At 42.3% G+C, this 14659-nt stretch overlaps 2 protein-coding genes across 3 annotated transcripts; both read left to right on the top strand.

The window, feature by feature from the left end:
- Positions 1-1393: 1393 nt before the first annotated feature.
- LOC109640598 (kelch-like family member 12) lies at positions 1394-9319 on the top strand. 2 transcript variants are annotated; one of them, XM_020104684.2, is made up of 13 exons: positions 1394-1829; positions 1945-2037; positions 2487-2713; positions 2919-3072; positions 3439-3656; positions 4433-4582; positions 4707-4821; positions 5013-5119; positions 5211-5406; positions 5513-5671; positions 6545-6643; positions 6716-6902; positions 8071-9319. In XM_020104684.2, exons 2-13 carry the CDS (start codon positions 1980-1982, stop codon positions 8195-8197), a joined length of 1797 nt encoding a protein of 598 aa, XP_019960243.1. In that variant the 5' UTR covers positions 1394-1829; positions 1945-1979; the 3' UTR covers positions 8198-9319. The 2 variants fall into 2 exon arrangements, with proteins under 2 accessions (XP_019960243.1, XP_019960244.1); XM_020104685.2 differs by lacking the exon at positions 1945-2037.
- A 647-nt stretch (positions 9320-9966) lies between these two features.
- tuba5 (tubulin alpha 5) lies at positions 9967-14522 on the top strand. Its single transcript, XM_069526771.1, has 5 exons — positions 9967-10173; positions 11332-11557; positions 12144-12292; positions 12482-13162; positions 13323-14522. The coding sequence occupies exons 1-5, from the start codon at positions 10171-10173 to the stop codon at positions 13620-13622; spliced, it is 1359 nt and encodes a 452-aa protein (XP_069382872.1). The 5' UTR covers positions 9967-10170; the 3' UTR covers positions 13623-14522.
- The last annotated feature ends 137 nt before the right edge of the window (positions 14523-14659 follow it).

The raw sequence follows: 14659 nt of genomic DNA, 5'->3' as shown, positions 1-14659 counted from the left end.
GAAGTATGACATTTGGTGAAGCTTTTAAATTAATTAGAGGAATAATCGGTTTCCTTTAACTGATACAGACAAATCCAGATCCAGAGAGTTTAAAATTAAACGTAAGAATATAACCATAACATTTTGGTTTTGAGACATAAGCCATTGTTTTAAATATTTTACTAATTTTTTATCTTCAAGCATTGTAGGGCTGTGTGGATACTTCCAATCCCAAATATTACACAGTAGGAAGAAACTACCCCATCACCAGGATCTAGTCTAAATGATATCCAGTTGATAAAGGAACTACTTCTCCTTCCACCTGTCACATGTGACAATAGTTCTATAAATGTATAAGCCACTGAGCTACTGAGCAGAGAGTTGACACTGACGATGGCCGACCACAGATGCTCTTTTTCAATTCTCAGAACAGCAACAGTGCTGTGTGTGTGTGTGTGCGTGTGGGAGGACTGAGATGTTCTGGGGCAACACCACAAACCTCTTGAAGCGAGACAGACGTCACTCACCGAGTCCAGAGGCAAGTGTCATCCAGGTACAACGTGTCACTGATCACATCAACAAACTTGCAGTATTTACAACATGGATTAGAAGAAACAGTTTGTGAAAGTGTCTCAATGTCTGAAGTATTTATACATAAGAAAATGTCCGATAAAGATGAAGAGAGCAGCAATGACAAATGAATTGAGTTGGTTCCAGTAAAGGTAGAAAATGTGTGTAGGCACATTGTGTATCATGGAGGCACATTGTGTATCATGTAGGCACATTGTGTATCATGGAGGCACATTGTGTATCATGTAGGCGTATCAAGCAATCTTGTTTTAATCATCATCCAAGATCGGCTGCCACCACGATCATGATCCAAGATCAGCGGCTATCACAGTGTCATGATCTATGGTCCACGATCACAATCTATGATCCACCATCCCGATCCACGATGCGGCCGCAGCAGCAGATCCTGGTTCTGCACAGCTCGAGGACTCTGGGGAAGAAGTCAAGTCTTGGTGAGATGTTAACGAGATAAAGAGGGAGACAAGGAAAATGCTCAAAGCTTTGAGAGGTTATTGAAGTCTGCTTCTCGTCAGTGGTGATGGAACTTCAACAAAGCCTTGAACTACAGACAGGTTCATCACTTTTTTTGGTCCCCTGGAAACATTTCCTGTGTAGTTTTCACTGTTTGCAGCACGTGTCTGTATTTGCATGTGTTGATGAGGTCGTTTTCTTCATTTGCAGTGTGTGGAGCTCTCCCGGCCACCGTAGTTCCAGGTTATTGAGTCCTTTTTATCGATACTATGATTATCACGATTACTACTTATTTACTTTTATATTCAACCATTGTTTTCAGTTTGTGTACCACTTTGAATTTTATTCCTTATGTGCACCATGAATAAATAACAATAATAATAATAATAATTTGATTATAGTGTTGGAGCAGAAAGGAAATGATGGAGGTGCGCGCATCCCTGGCGTCAGGCCCCGGGGAGCGCGCACGCACGCACAGCCACGCACAGCCACGCACCGTGGTGTGTTTATGTGCGGTCGGTGAGCAGCTGATGCGACCTGCGGAGGGTCTTCACCGAACAGCGGAGTCAAACTCGTCCCGGTGAGAACATGGGAGCGCTGGCGTGAGTCTGCGGACACGTGTGTCGTGGAGGAGGCCGCGCTCACAGCGACCCAGCGGAGGTCACCATGGATTAGACGGAGCCCAGCAGGCTTCTGACCCGACAACAGGAACCGGGGACAGGGGACACTTTGGTGCTACTGACGTTAGCTAGCAGCTAAAGCAACTTAGCCACTTAGGCGTTTTTGAGCCAGCGGTGCAGCAGTGACAGGTATTATGAAAACTCCCGATGAGTCCCGGTGTGTGTCTGTGTGTCGCTTCTCGTGTTGTCTCCTCTGACCACCGGCTGTGTCTTCACTGTTGTTGTTGTTGTTGTTGTTGTGTAGCGTTGGCGTTAGCTGTCGGTGGCTGCTGCTAGCTAATGTGTAGCTATAGCTATTGCCTCCCAGTGGTGGAAAAAGTGTTCAGATCTTTTAACGGTAAGTTGCATTGGTACTAGTGACGTTACCACGATAAACACAGTTAATGTGAATACTTTACAAATGTTACTGAGGTAATACTGAAGTGTCAGCACTGGAGAAAGGACTATTTCAGTCATTGACTTACGTCCCAATGGTATTTTTAACATTGTGGGAGATATTGATATGATCTGGGGGTAACCTACAGTGAATTATCTTTATTAAAGGTTCAGTGTGTCAGATTAAAGGGATCTATTTATATCTATATATAATCAAAGTGATGTTATCTCTGGTGTGTTTCATCTAAATTGTACGAATTTTTGTTTTCTTTACGCTAAAATGGGCTTTTTATATCTAAATACTTTATATTTACATCAGGAGCGGGTCCTCTCATACCTACATTAAGTGTGTACAAATGCTGAAGATGTGAGGGTTTGTTGTTGTCAACAGGCGTTTCTGTTTATTTTTAGATTCCTTCAGCAGTTCGAGCTCCTCGAGAGACCTTCGAGGCAGCATGGCTCCCAAAGACATCATGACCAATTCCCACGCCAAGTCCATCCTCAACGCAATGAACTCACTTCGCAAGAGCAACACACTCTGCGATATCACTCTGAGAGTGGAGAACACAGATTTTCCAGCTCACCGTATTGTCTTGGCTGCCTGCAGTGACTACTTTTGTGCCATGTTCACCAGTGAGGTAAAACTAAAACTCTTAAGTTGTTGAGGACTCAATGCTATCAAATACATATATCAAATTATTTGCATCTTCTGTACTAAACATATTACATATGTCTTGAAACTCTCAGGAAAAAATACTTTCTAATCCTCTGTTCATAAGACAATCCTTAATGGCACGTTTCTTGTTATTGCACCTGAGGATCTGTGTTGTTGTGGCTCTGCAGTTGGCAGAGAAGGGGAAATCTTTCGTCGACATCCAAGGGCTCACTGCTTCGACTATGGAGATCCTCTTGGACTTTGTCTACACGGAGACGGTGCTGGTCACAGTGGAGAACGTACAAGAACTGCTCCCAGCAGCGTGTCTGCTGCAGCTTAAAGGTGGGTTTTGGCGAACCAGCTTAAGCCAGCTAATAAAGTACAGCGACAGGGTAATTTGCAGGTCATAGAAAAGTGTTATTTACCAATAAATTCAGCTCCTCAAAAAGGCCTTAGAAGGGTTTATAGGCCTTACATTAAGTCTCAAATGAGCAAGTCCCGTTGCCTTTAAAGAAATGTTTTGTTATAGAATGTTATCCGATTGAAGGCTACTGGTCTTTCTTTGTTGTGTTTACCAGACCTCTAGCAAAAACTGTTATAATTATTATTTGCAAATTTTTTATTTTGAGCAAAAACTTTAAATTAATTCATCATCTGTATTTAAATGATACACGTGTCTATGTAAAAATGTGCATTTGTTTTCCTCAGGGGTGAAAAGAGCATGTTGTGATTTTTTGGAGAGTCAGCTTGATCCTTCCAACTGTCTGGGCATTCGTGACTTTGCCGAAACTCACAATTGCCTCGACCTGATGCAGGCCGCGGAGCTTTTTTCCCAAAAGCATTTCTCCGAGGTGGTGCAGCATGAGGAGTTCATGCTGCTCAGCCAGACTGAAGTGGAAAAGCTCATAAAATGTGACGAAATTCAGGTAAGAAAAGTTGATGTGTTGATCAGCTTTTCCACATTTTGGTCTCAAGTGTATAGTGGAGGTTGTTGTTGTCACTGAATATTGTGAATAACTTCATTTGGTTATTTGAATTACCTGAATCCAGTCTGTAGCAATGTCACATCCGCTCACCAATACATCTGTGTGCAACTGTAATGTTTAAAACTGGTGTATAATTCCTGGATAATGTCTCCACTTATATGGTGTGAGTTTACGTTCACAGCTTTCATATTGTCTTTCAAACACCTGCAAAAAGAGAACGGCAAGTACCAACCTGCTGTAATCTCAGCCGGTGTGTCGCCCTTCAATTCCACTCACGTTCGCGCATTGGACTGACAATGAAATTGCAGAGAAGAAAACCTGACTTAAGTTCACCGTGATGCTCAGGAAATTCCTATTCCCAAACCGCATGCCTTGCTTTGTGAAAACACAGTTATTAACACACAATGATTAAAGATCATCAATTCTTTCTCATCGCTCTTCCTGTCATTTTTGTTGTTTTAACAATAAAACCAGACCCTACATGTAAATCACAGCCATGGACTGAAACTGTGGCTTCCTCTACCCTCGGCAGACTGCACTGTCTCACTGTTACGCATTAATATGAACATTTACATGTTAACAGCGTTGGTGCAGTCGTTGCATTACTAATCAATTAGGCGCTACATCTTTAACTGGAGTTTTGTCAAATCGTCATGAGGATTTATGTCTTTAGAGCAGCTGTAATTCTTCTCATTGTGTATGTTGTGTGTCTGCAGGTGGACTCGGAGGAGCCGGTATTTGAAGCCGTGTTAAACTGGGTCAAACACAACCGAAAAGAGCGAGAGCCGTATCTGTCAGACATGCTTGAGTTTGTACGATTGCCGCTGCTGACCCCGCGTTACATCACGGATGTCATTGATGCCGAGGTGAGCCGGCCGACACACTGCAGGGCTTTTGTGCAATCATACACCAAGCTTCCAGTAAAAGAGTATCTGTTGATGTATTTATTGCACTTACATTCATAATTAAGCGTGTTTTGACACGGCTCAGCCCCTCATTCGATGTAGTCTGCCGTGTCGAGACCTTGTGGATGAGGCCAAGAAATTCCACTTGCGGCCGGAGCTGAGGAGTGAAATGCAGGGCCCACGCACACAAGCCAGATTAGGTGAGAACTGTTATTTAGCTTTATGCATATTTTGTTAAATGCTCTCTTTTGTTAATGGGAAAAGGGATTTATGGTTATAATCTTTTTCCTTCTTTTTTTGTAGATGTTTTTTGTAATCCTGTATAATGTCTCTGAGCATTGTTAAAAGTGCTACAAAAATAATATATTATTATTATTATTATTATTTTCAGGTGCCAAAGAAGTCCTGTTGGTTATTGGAGGGTTTGGCAGCCAACAGTCACCGATAGACGTAGTTGAGAAATATGATCCAAAAACACAAGAATGGAGCTTCCTTCCTGTAAGTATTGAAAAAGAGAGAGAGTGAGATATTTGGTTTTTGTTATTGTCTGAGTGGATTTATCTGTAACTAACTGACGTGTCTTAAACAGAACATTGCACGGAAAAGGCGTTACGTTGCCACAGTGTCTCTCCACGATCGGGTTTATGTGATCGGAGGCTACGACGGACGGTCGAGGCTCAGTTCCGTGGAGTGCCTGGACTACACAGCGGACGAGGATGGTGTTTGGTACACCGTCGCCACCATGAACGTGCGTCGTGGCCTCGCAGGGGCCACAACACTTGGAGGTGAGGGAGCTTCGTGCTGAATGACCTGTGAAATCCTGTCTGAACGTTTTCTTCTCTCGCAGTCAACCAGAACATTACAGATTCTCTCTTTTCGACCTTTTGACAGACATGATCTATGTTGCTGGAGGTTTCGATGGAAGCCGGCGTCATACCAGCATGGAGCGGTATGACCCAAACATTGACCAGTGGAGCATGCTGGGAGATATGCAGACAGCGAGAGAAGGAGCTGGTCTGGTGGTGGCCAGTGGACTTATATACTGTCTAGGTATGGAGGAACAATCCTGTAGTAGGAAAGAGAAGCAACAAATGATAATAGTAGATTAAAGGTCCAGTGTGTAAGATTTAGGTGAAAGGGAACTATTGGCAGATATTTAATGTAGAATAATGTTCGTTTCATCTAAATTGTATGAATTGTAGTTTTCTTTACCCCAGAAAAGGTCCTTTATATTTAAATACTTTATATTTACATCGAGGGGCCCCTCTCTACAGAGGCCGCCATGTTTTTTTACATTAGTCCAGACTGAACGAACTAAACAACTTTTGAGTTTTTACAACAACTGAAGTTTACCACAGTTTCTTTTTCATGTTTGGAAGGAGAGGGTGAGGTGAGGGGTGTTCAGCTGCAACATGTAACTTCAACACTAGATATCACAAAATTCTACTCACTGTACTTTTAAGTCAAATCTAAAAATATAAGAGTTTCTTGATTATGAGACCACACCTGTCCTGTTGGGAAAGTTTCCCTCACATACTGAGGCACCCAAAAACCACAAATGGCAGGTTCAGACACTGTCAGGGCAAATACACTGGAGAGGAGTGGAAGAGTGAACTAGGGTAAAGTGAGGCAAAGAGCTCTGCACACACTAATACAAAGAAACGCAAAACACTAATTTAGAGATCATTTATTATTATGAGTGTGAAAACACATTCTTCTTCAAGTGTTGAACCTGTGGTGGGACAAATTAGGCTTTGACATGCTGCCACAGTCTCTCAACACTATGTTATATTAAGAGTCACACACAAACGTCAACCAGCAATATTATACATATTCCATTAAAGGAGCAATTTAAAACAGATAATTGCTAATCGTTTTTCTCTTAATGGACAAATCAGTCGTTGCCCTAACATCTCCTCACAGGCGGATACGATGGACTGAACATCCTGAACTCAGTGGAGCGGTATGACCCACACACTGGCCACTGGACAAGTGTTACACCCATGGCCACCAAGAGGTCAGGTAGGTGAGACAACAGAAACCGAAAGGTGAAATATCACCGCTGATCATCTGAGACTTGTGTCCTGTTTCCAGGGGCGGGTGTGGCGTTACTCAATGACCACATCTACGTGGTGGGAGGCTTCGATGGCGTTTCACACCTCGACTCCGTTGAGGTCTACAACATCAGAACAGACTACTGGACCACTGTAGCCAGCATGACTACTCCTCGATGTTACGTAGGAGCTACTGTTCTGCGAGGACGTCTCTATGCCATTGCTGGGTAAGAAAAAGCGTCTTTTGTTCTTTTCTCTTTGGGTTTACAGAGACTGTGATGTCCCGCTACAGTCTAATTTGTCCTGCCACAGTTTCATAACGATTTGTAAATTCTAAACACTTCTCACAATAACATAAAAATTGCTTTATTATCGAGCTCTGTGCACAATTCAATTCTGTTAATCTGAGTTAATGCCCATACAGATATTAAGAAGTAAATAACATACATTTCCAGAATTGTTTCCAGATCCTGTTTCATTGTGACATGTTTTTCCTTTTGATCTTTAAAACTCATGGATCTGTTGTTGAAACTGGACTTCATTATATTTCAAAGTTTCACCAGGACCTGAAGCAACACGCCCTCTCCAGCGCAGCTTCTCACCCCTTTTTGTTTTTTCTTAGTCCGGGGTTTTTTTAGTCTGCACAAATAGTCGTTAACATGTAGCATCAAGTTGATCAATCAGTAAAGTTGCTCCCGGCCCTAAAGGATCAAATGAAGCAGGTTTGACTGTGATGCTTGAGTAATCAGGTATCAAGCTGATGGTTAAGTATATTGAATATATAAAGTGATATGATTTGATTTTTGTTTTACAAACCAGTTAACTGTCAACTTGATATTTCTTTGAAACCTTTTCCAATATTTTTTTTTCATCTTCCTGTACCCATCAGTCAGTTTGGTTTGTGTCTTTAGTATAAACTACTTCAAACTTTCCATAGTGTCAGTAAAGTTCTCTACCGTACAACAAATATAATATATATGTGAAAGACAAGTTCTTTCTAGACAATAGCACAAGAACGCAAACAAATAGCGCTACACACTGCTTTGACATAGCGACATATGGGATTAGCTCTGGCGGAGGTGTGCGCCCTCAGAGTACATTTCTGTTATCAGACAAGTTTTATAGTTTATCTGAGTAACGTTCAGTGTTTAAAGAGTTTCTGTCCGATGTTGGTACTAAAGGTCTGTAGGGTACACTTGTAAGTGGCTTCTGAAAAAAGCTGCTAAATGAATAAATGTATTGATGCAGATTCCATGATACACATAATATTAGATTAAGTTTTGATGGAGCTTGTGTTCAGGCTGATGCAGGCTAGTCACAGTTTAATAATCACTTTGTGGAACAGTGTTGATTGTTGTGGTTTAAACTCTCAGTTTCTCTTTTATCTTTCTCTAGATACGATGGGAACTCACTTCTCAGCAGCATCGAATGTTACGACCCGGTCATCGACTCCTGGGAAGTCGTCACCTCAATGGCGACGCAGCGGTGCGACGCCGGCGTCTGTGTTCTACGAGAAAAGTGATCTTTGCTTAGGACAAGAGCCACAAGAGGAAAAGCAGGCGGGAGGACGGGCAGCTAGACTTTGCTAAAATGCCACTAAAACAGAGCCACAAAGGGAGACGCTTGTTCGCCAGTAAACAAATAAAGAAGAGCAACAGTTTGGGACTCCGCCTCCACTGAACAGTTATCCCTTCACTAGTTGGATTGTGCAACAGAGCTTCACCTTCGCCGTGGTCGACTTCACCTGAAAAGAGGCCTCAGAGGAGCCCATCGCCACTTGCATGACACTCATCGGTGGTTCTCGTCTTAACCTGTGAGATTATTTTTTCAGTCTGTCTTCAAAGTGCAATATATTTCTACTCATCACAAGAAACACATAAGACGTTGGAGCACAGTTAGACTCCAGCTGCTGCTATTTGCCTTACGACTTTGGCCTCCATCAAACCGTGAACATTCATGTTGCCTCACATTAGACTTCCGCGACAGTGCATTGGCTCATCCTCACGCGTGCTCAAGGTCATGAATGGGTCGATAATTCAACTCTTTTTGTAATTCTACCTGTAAACAGTGCTTTTAGATTCAAATCACTTTATTACTAAAGGTTTATTACTTATTGTCGCTCTCAGAATATATATTTAGAGATGAATATTGTTTTAGAAAATGACTGAATTGTACCAGTTGATTATTTTGTCCCTCTGTTTGGCACAACTGAAAAATCACAGTATGAAGTGCATGTGATTTGTGTTTTCTTTTTTTACTCAGCTTATGAACTCGGACAGGTCCATGTAGTCTTGACATCACTGTTACCTGGGAAGTGAATAAACACTGAGAAACAAATGCGTTTTATCTGTGGTACATCTAAACTCATCTGACGCAGCAGGACAAATCGCTGTAAACTGGCTTCACACGTCTTCTGCAGAGTCAGTGGTGTCACTGGTAAGAAAAATCCTCCTTTGCTTCCAAATCCACAGAGCAAACATGAGGAACCTTCCAGCCATGTTCGGGCTGGATGCATTTTTAATCACTATATAACTTAATATGTTCATTTTAACATCAGTAAAAACTGAATGTCCACATGTCAGCAAATTACTGCTTTCATTCTCCAATGAAGTCTTTTTTAAATAAAGTTAATCATTTTGCGAAATATCTGTATCGGCTCTTTCATTACTGTCTCTCTAGCGCTGAACTTAACTCTTCATCTGGCTCCGTCATCCAACTTTTAATTTGTCCCAACACTTACAATCAGCTGTACTTTACGTAACTGGCTGTTCAATATTCATCAACAAGAATGTGAAACAAACACTTGTGATTAACAGATTGTTGTAATCTGAATCTGCAGTTTAACTGACTTTCAGTTCAACGTGTCTCTGACAACAGAACGACACAGTTGGAAACTAGCTGATGACGTTTGTGAAGCGATTAGCAGCTAAAGACTCGGATGTTTCCCTCAGACGTCGGTGGAGACAAAAAACAGCTGAAAGTACAAAATCTTTTCCTGCTGAATGGAATCAGATTTGATTACACCTGTGTTTTTTATTTGAATAGCACTTTTCACTGAAACTCAAAGATTTTAAATATTGACTAAAATACAAACTTAAGATAAAAACAACATTATCACACATTGAAAGTTGAAAACTTGAAAATAAAGTTTGGTGTTAAAAGATCTGGCATCAATCAGCAGGCAAACAACGGAGTCAACCAACATTTTAAATGTAACTTGCTTCATGTGAGAGAAAATCCATCTTCCCTCCCTCCCTCCCTCCCTCCCTCCATCTGCCTTCACCCTCTTCAGTCGTCTGAAGCTTGAAACAGCCTCGTCACTGTCTGCAGGTATAAAGGGCGCCTGGCAGCAGGAGGAACAGAGCAGCTCTGTGTTGACTGAGACACACTTCACTCGTCCCGGGACACTGCACAGGAATTACATGTCTGTCCGGAGCCTGGCTGACACACGCTAAACTTCACATATCTAAAACAGCTTTCATCATCTGGAGCATCATGGTAAGATGTTATTATTAAATTATGCATTTAGCATTTTCTGAAATTTTGGATTTTATCCATCTACAAAACTTTCTCAAGACTCGACGGGATGTATCTGATGTTAAAGGAGCTGCTGATTGTGTAAACATGCAAATCTTGAATCTTAAAGTTAAATAATGTCCCTACAGGCTATTAGTCTGTTCCAGTTTTATGAGTTTACAATCACTGACAGGCTGTTTATTTCAGACCACCAACAAGTGGAGCTCAAAGCTTTATCATTAGCCTCATATTAAATCTTAAACTGCTCTGCATTTAAAAAGGCTCTCAAGAGTTTCCAGAGTTTTTGGAAGCTGTCATGTTCCAAACTTTAATCCACCCATATTATACAAATGTCACTCAACAGCAAAAAATCATCTTGGGGGACGTTCTCCCTCCAGCGAGAACAAAAGCTGAAATTCTCAACTTGTTGAAACACGATTGTTGAGAGAACTTGGAAAACGCTACAGTAAAGTGATGAAACGAGCCCGTCCTGTTATTGACTTATGTTGACACTTAGCGATTAGAAAAATCAATCACAGTGCAGTTTATCATCAGACTTTGTATTTGCATTGCATATTGAGCAGATTTATGGAAGCCCCCCCACAAAGAGCATAATAATTAGAATGTTTGACAAATATACAATAATTACAACATCACTATAATAATGAAATCAAATATTGTACTTTGAAAACCATCTGTCTGAATTTATTCATTTAATTTCCTACATGTCTTCAAAAACTTAATTTCTGGCTGATTCCATTCTGCTTAAAATGTTTCTATTTAAATTTTAGTGTAATTTTTTTACATTTTTGAAGTTTTCCAACAAAATGTGACTTTTTCAATTCGAGCATCTTGAACTTCATGTTTCACACGCCTACATTTCCAACCTATGAACCAATTAAATAAACCAAACGTTTAAATCTTCCATGTGGGAAAAGACAGGATTTCCATACACGTGATATCACAAATGCAGAAATATATTGTAGAAAGCCTCCTTGTTGTCTGTCCTTGCAAATAAATCATTATTTTTTGTGTGTCCACAATGAAAAACCCCATTATGTTGGTTTTACTGACGTACTTTGTGCCTTTAAGACTGTTGTGACCTTCATCTTAACTTCTGCCTCCATCACTTGTGCACAGAGAGAGTGCATCTCCATCCACGTGGGCCAGGCAGGTGTTCAGACAGGAAACGCCTGCTGGGAGCTCTTCTGCCTGGAGCACGGCATCAGTCCTGATGGCGTCCCCCTGGAGGGTCCTGCAGAACCGAACTCCGGAGAAGAACAATTCAACACTTTCTTCAACCCTGGCAGTTTCGGGCGTCATGTTCCACGAGCCGTCTTTGTCGACCTGGAGCCCACAGTGGTTGGTGAGCGCTCGTGTTTGTTTTTATTCTGCTTATCTCTGCCTTTTATCACCATCCCTTCCTCCTGCGTGTGTGGTTGTGTGAATCTATTGTTAAAGCGTCTCCGTCCTCACGGCTCATGCAGGCTCAGTAACTGCTCATGTGATCCAAGCCACTGGTTTCCAGGCAACAAGTGCATTGGTGGCTCATTTCCATTTTATTTCAATGTGGCAAACAATTACAGAGGTGTGTTGAATAAATAGCAAGTTAATACCTGAATGAGTGATTCATTGATTGTGGCTCGGTGAAAGCCATTTTACAATATGTACCTTCGATTTGTACAACGAAAAATAAATATGGTTAAATATGACTGTATTATAAATATTGTTTCAGTGAAGCCCTCCGTGTATGGAGCCTGACAAAACATAGTACAGGATTATCAAGTACATCATACTGTGAATTAGGTCGTTAATATTAAGTGTTCAAAAATATAGATTTTTATGGCTTAACCTTTAAAATCATTGGATGTTTACTTTTGTAAAATGAAGTCAAGTTAAACCAAGCGGCCGTTCATCTCACTGACGTTTGTGAACACCATCTTTGATTTCAGATGAAGTGCGAGTAGGAAAGTACAGAAATCTGTTCCACCCTGAGCAGCTGATCTCTGGAAAGGAAGACGCAGCCAACAACTACGCTCGTGGTCATTACACTGTCGGGAAAGAAATCATCGATGACGTCATGCAGCGCATTCGTAAAATGGTTTGTGATGATAACAAGTTCAGTTTGATACTGAGTCCAAGTTAACTTTTGTGCCGAATTTAAAAGGGTTCTCTTTGGGTGATCTTGATTATAAGATGATAATTCTCATTAGGTTAATACATCTTTCATAAAAGGATCATTTCTAACCACTTGAAGTCAATGGAGACTTTCTGTGTTTCTTCTCATCAGACGGACCAGTGCTCCGGCCTGCAGGGGTTCCTCGTCTTCCACAGCTTCGGAGGCGGCACCGGCTCCGGCTTCACCTCGCTGCTGATGGAGCGTCTGTCTGTCGACTACGGCAAGAAATCAAAGTTGGAGTTTGCCGTCTACCCAGCTCCCCAGATTTCTACAGCTGTGGTGGAGCCCTACAATGCCATCCTGACCACCCACACCACCTTAGAGCACTCCGACTGCGCCTTCATGGTGGACAACGAGGCCATCTACGACATATGTCGCCGCAACATGGAGATCGACAGTCCTGGCTACATCAACCTCAACAGATTGATTGGTCAGATTGTTTCCTCCATCACCGCCTCTCTTCGTTTCGATGGCGCCCTTAATGTCGATCTCATGGAGTTCCAGACCAACCTGGTGCCATTTCCACGAATCCACTTCCCCCTGGTTACCTACTCGCCCATAATCTCTGCTGAGAAGGCGAACCACGAGCAGCTGAGCGTGTCCGAGATCACGAACGCCTGCTTCGAGCCGACCAATCAGATGGTCAAGTGTGATCCTCGTCGTGGAAAGTACATGGCCTGCTGCCTGCTGTACCGAGGCGATGTCGTCCCCAAGGATGTTAACACGGCCATCGCAAGTGTAAAAACCAGAAGATCCGTTCAGTTTGTCAATTGGTGCCCCACTGGTTTCAAGGTGAGTATCACTGTGAAAGATCAACACGAATGCAAAGCCAGTATTGCGAGTCAAAGTTGAACTTGATGGGGAAGCAATGCTGCAATATGCTTCGCCACAGAAAGTGAATGTTTTAATCACAGCTTCTTTATCCTTCTGATCACTCTCTTTATTTCAACAGGTCGGCATTAACTACCAACCTCCGACTGCAGTTCCTGGTGGAGACCTGGCCAAAGTCCAGAGAGCCGTGTGCATGCTGAGCAACACCACTGCCATCGCGGAGGCCTGGTCTCGACTTGACCACAAGTTCGATCTCATGTTCGCCAAGCGTGCATTCGTCCACTGGTATGTGGGTGAGGGCATGGAGGAGGGGGAGTTTTTAGAGGCCAGAGAGGACCTGGCCTGTCTGGAGAAGGATTACAAGGAGCTGGGTGAAGCGGACCTTGATTCTGAAAACGACGACATGGACCAAGAATACTGAGCCGTGTTGATTTTATCCTGCACTGTCAATATTTTATATCGTGAATCTTCTGCCCTGTTTTTAAAATGTCAGCTTTAGAGGAAGACTCTTTACAAACATGTGAAACGTGTTAGAGACTCGACGGTCTAGTGGCCTACGATGATACCACATAACCACAATGTCTACATTAAATGTAGAGCTGTGTTCTCTCTCTCGCACTCTCGCTCTCTTCACGTTTCCTGTCTGCCTCTCTGCTGTATGATAAAGACAAACATGTTCAATTACCTTCAGATGAACGGAAACACAAACCAGCTAATTTAGACTTTTGATAAAATAATGAGGTAAAATCTTCAAAAACTCAAACTGGAACCTTGTGTTTTGTTAATATTTGATCCTCAATGTTTGAGGTTATCTACAAAGTGACATATATATGTTTAGGATCAATAGAGCTCTATGTGGACAGATTTCAGATTTGGTTGTTGTGGTGTGTTGTGTTGTGTTGTGTATAGCATATAAAGAGCTTATAGAGCTTATTACTTATAGAGCTTACTTTAAAACACATCTCTTCATCCACCCATCTATCCACTCATCCATCCATCATCCATACACCCAACCTTCCATCCATTCATCTATCCATACACCCAACCTTCCATCCATTCATCTATCCATCCACCCAACCTTCCATCCATCCTCTCATCCATGGACGACTCGCTCCACCCCCTGAACCACAGTCTTCACCTCATGCAGACTGCAGCAAACACATTTTCCAGGCAACACATTTGGAAGGTGGATCGTTCCGAGCATCTTGGAGGACTTTGGTTTATTCAACCTCAGTTGCTTCAGTCTCTCCATGTGATGCTCCCCCCTCTGTGTACATGGTCCAATGCCCTGCAGCTAAATAAATCTGAATCTGATCAGACACCTCCCTGCTTCTGATGGTGTTGATGAGAGATAGAGAGAGCTCATGACTCCAGGCCCTCTCCTGGTTTTCATCCTCAGGTGAAGTCTCCTCCTGTGTCTCGTCCTCATTGTCTCGGAGCTGCAGCTTCTGTTTTCAA

Source organism: Paralichthys olivaceus, chromosome 6, assembly GCF_024713975.1.
Source record: "Paralichthys olivaceus isolate ysfri-2021 chromosome 6, ASM2471397v2, whole genome shotgun sequence".
Classification (NCBI taxonomy): Eukaryota; Metazoa; Chordata; class Actinopteri; order Pleuronectiformes; family Paralichthyidae; genus Paralichthys; species Paralichthys olivaceus.
Note: the sequence above shows the minus strand (reverse complement) of the source record. Positions and strands in the feature narration are given on the sequence as shown.

Excerpts from the sequence above, each read along its gene's own strand:
- LOC109640598 (XM_020104684.2), top strand. The coding sequence starts at position 1,980 with ATGTGTAGCTATAGCTATTGCCTCCCAGTGGTGGAAAAAGTGTTCAGA. Across the intron at positions 2,714-2,918 it reads GTGCCATGTTCACCAGTGAG|TTGGCAGAGAAGGGGAAATC; the intron begins GTAAAACTAAAA and ends GTGGCTCTGCAG. Across the intron at positions 4,822-5,012 it reads ACGCACACAAGCCAGATTAG|GTGCCAAAGAAGTCCTGTTG; the intron begins GTGAGAACTGTT and ends TATTATTTTCAG.
- tuba5 (XM_069526771.1), top strand. Across the intron at positions 11,558-12,143 it reads CCTGGAGCCCACAGTGGTTG|ATGAAGTGCGAGTAGGAAAG; the intron begins GTGAGCGCTCGT and ends CTTTGATTTCAG. Across the intron at positions 12,293-12,481 it reads TGCAGCGCATTCGTAAAATG|ACGGACCAGTGCTCCGGCCT; the intron begins GTTTGTGATGAT and ends TCTTCTCATCAG.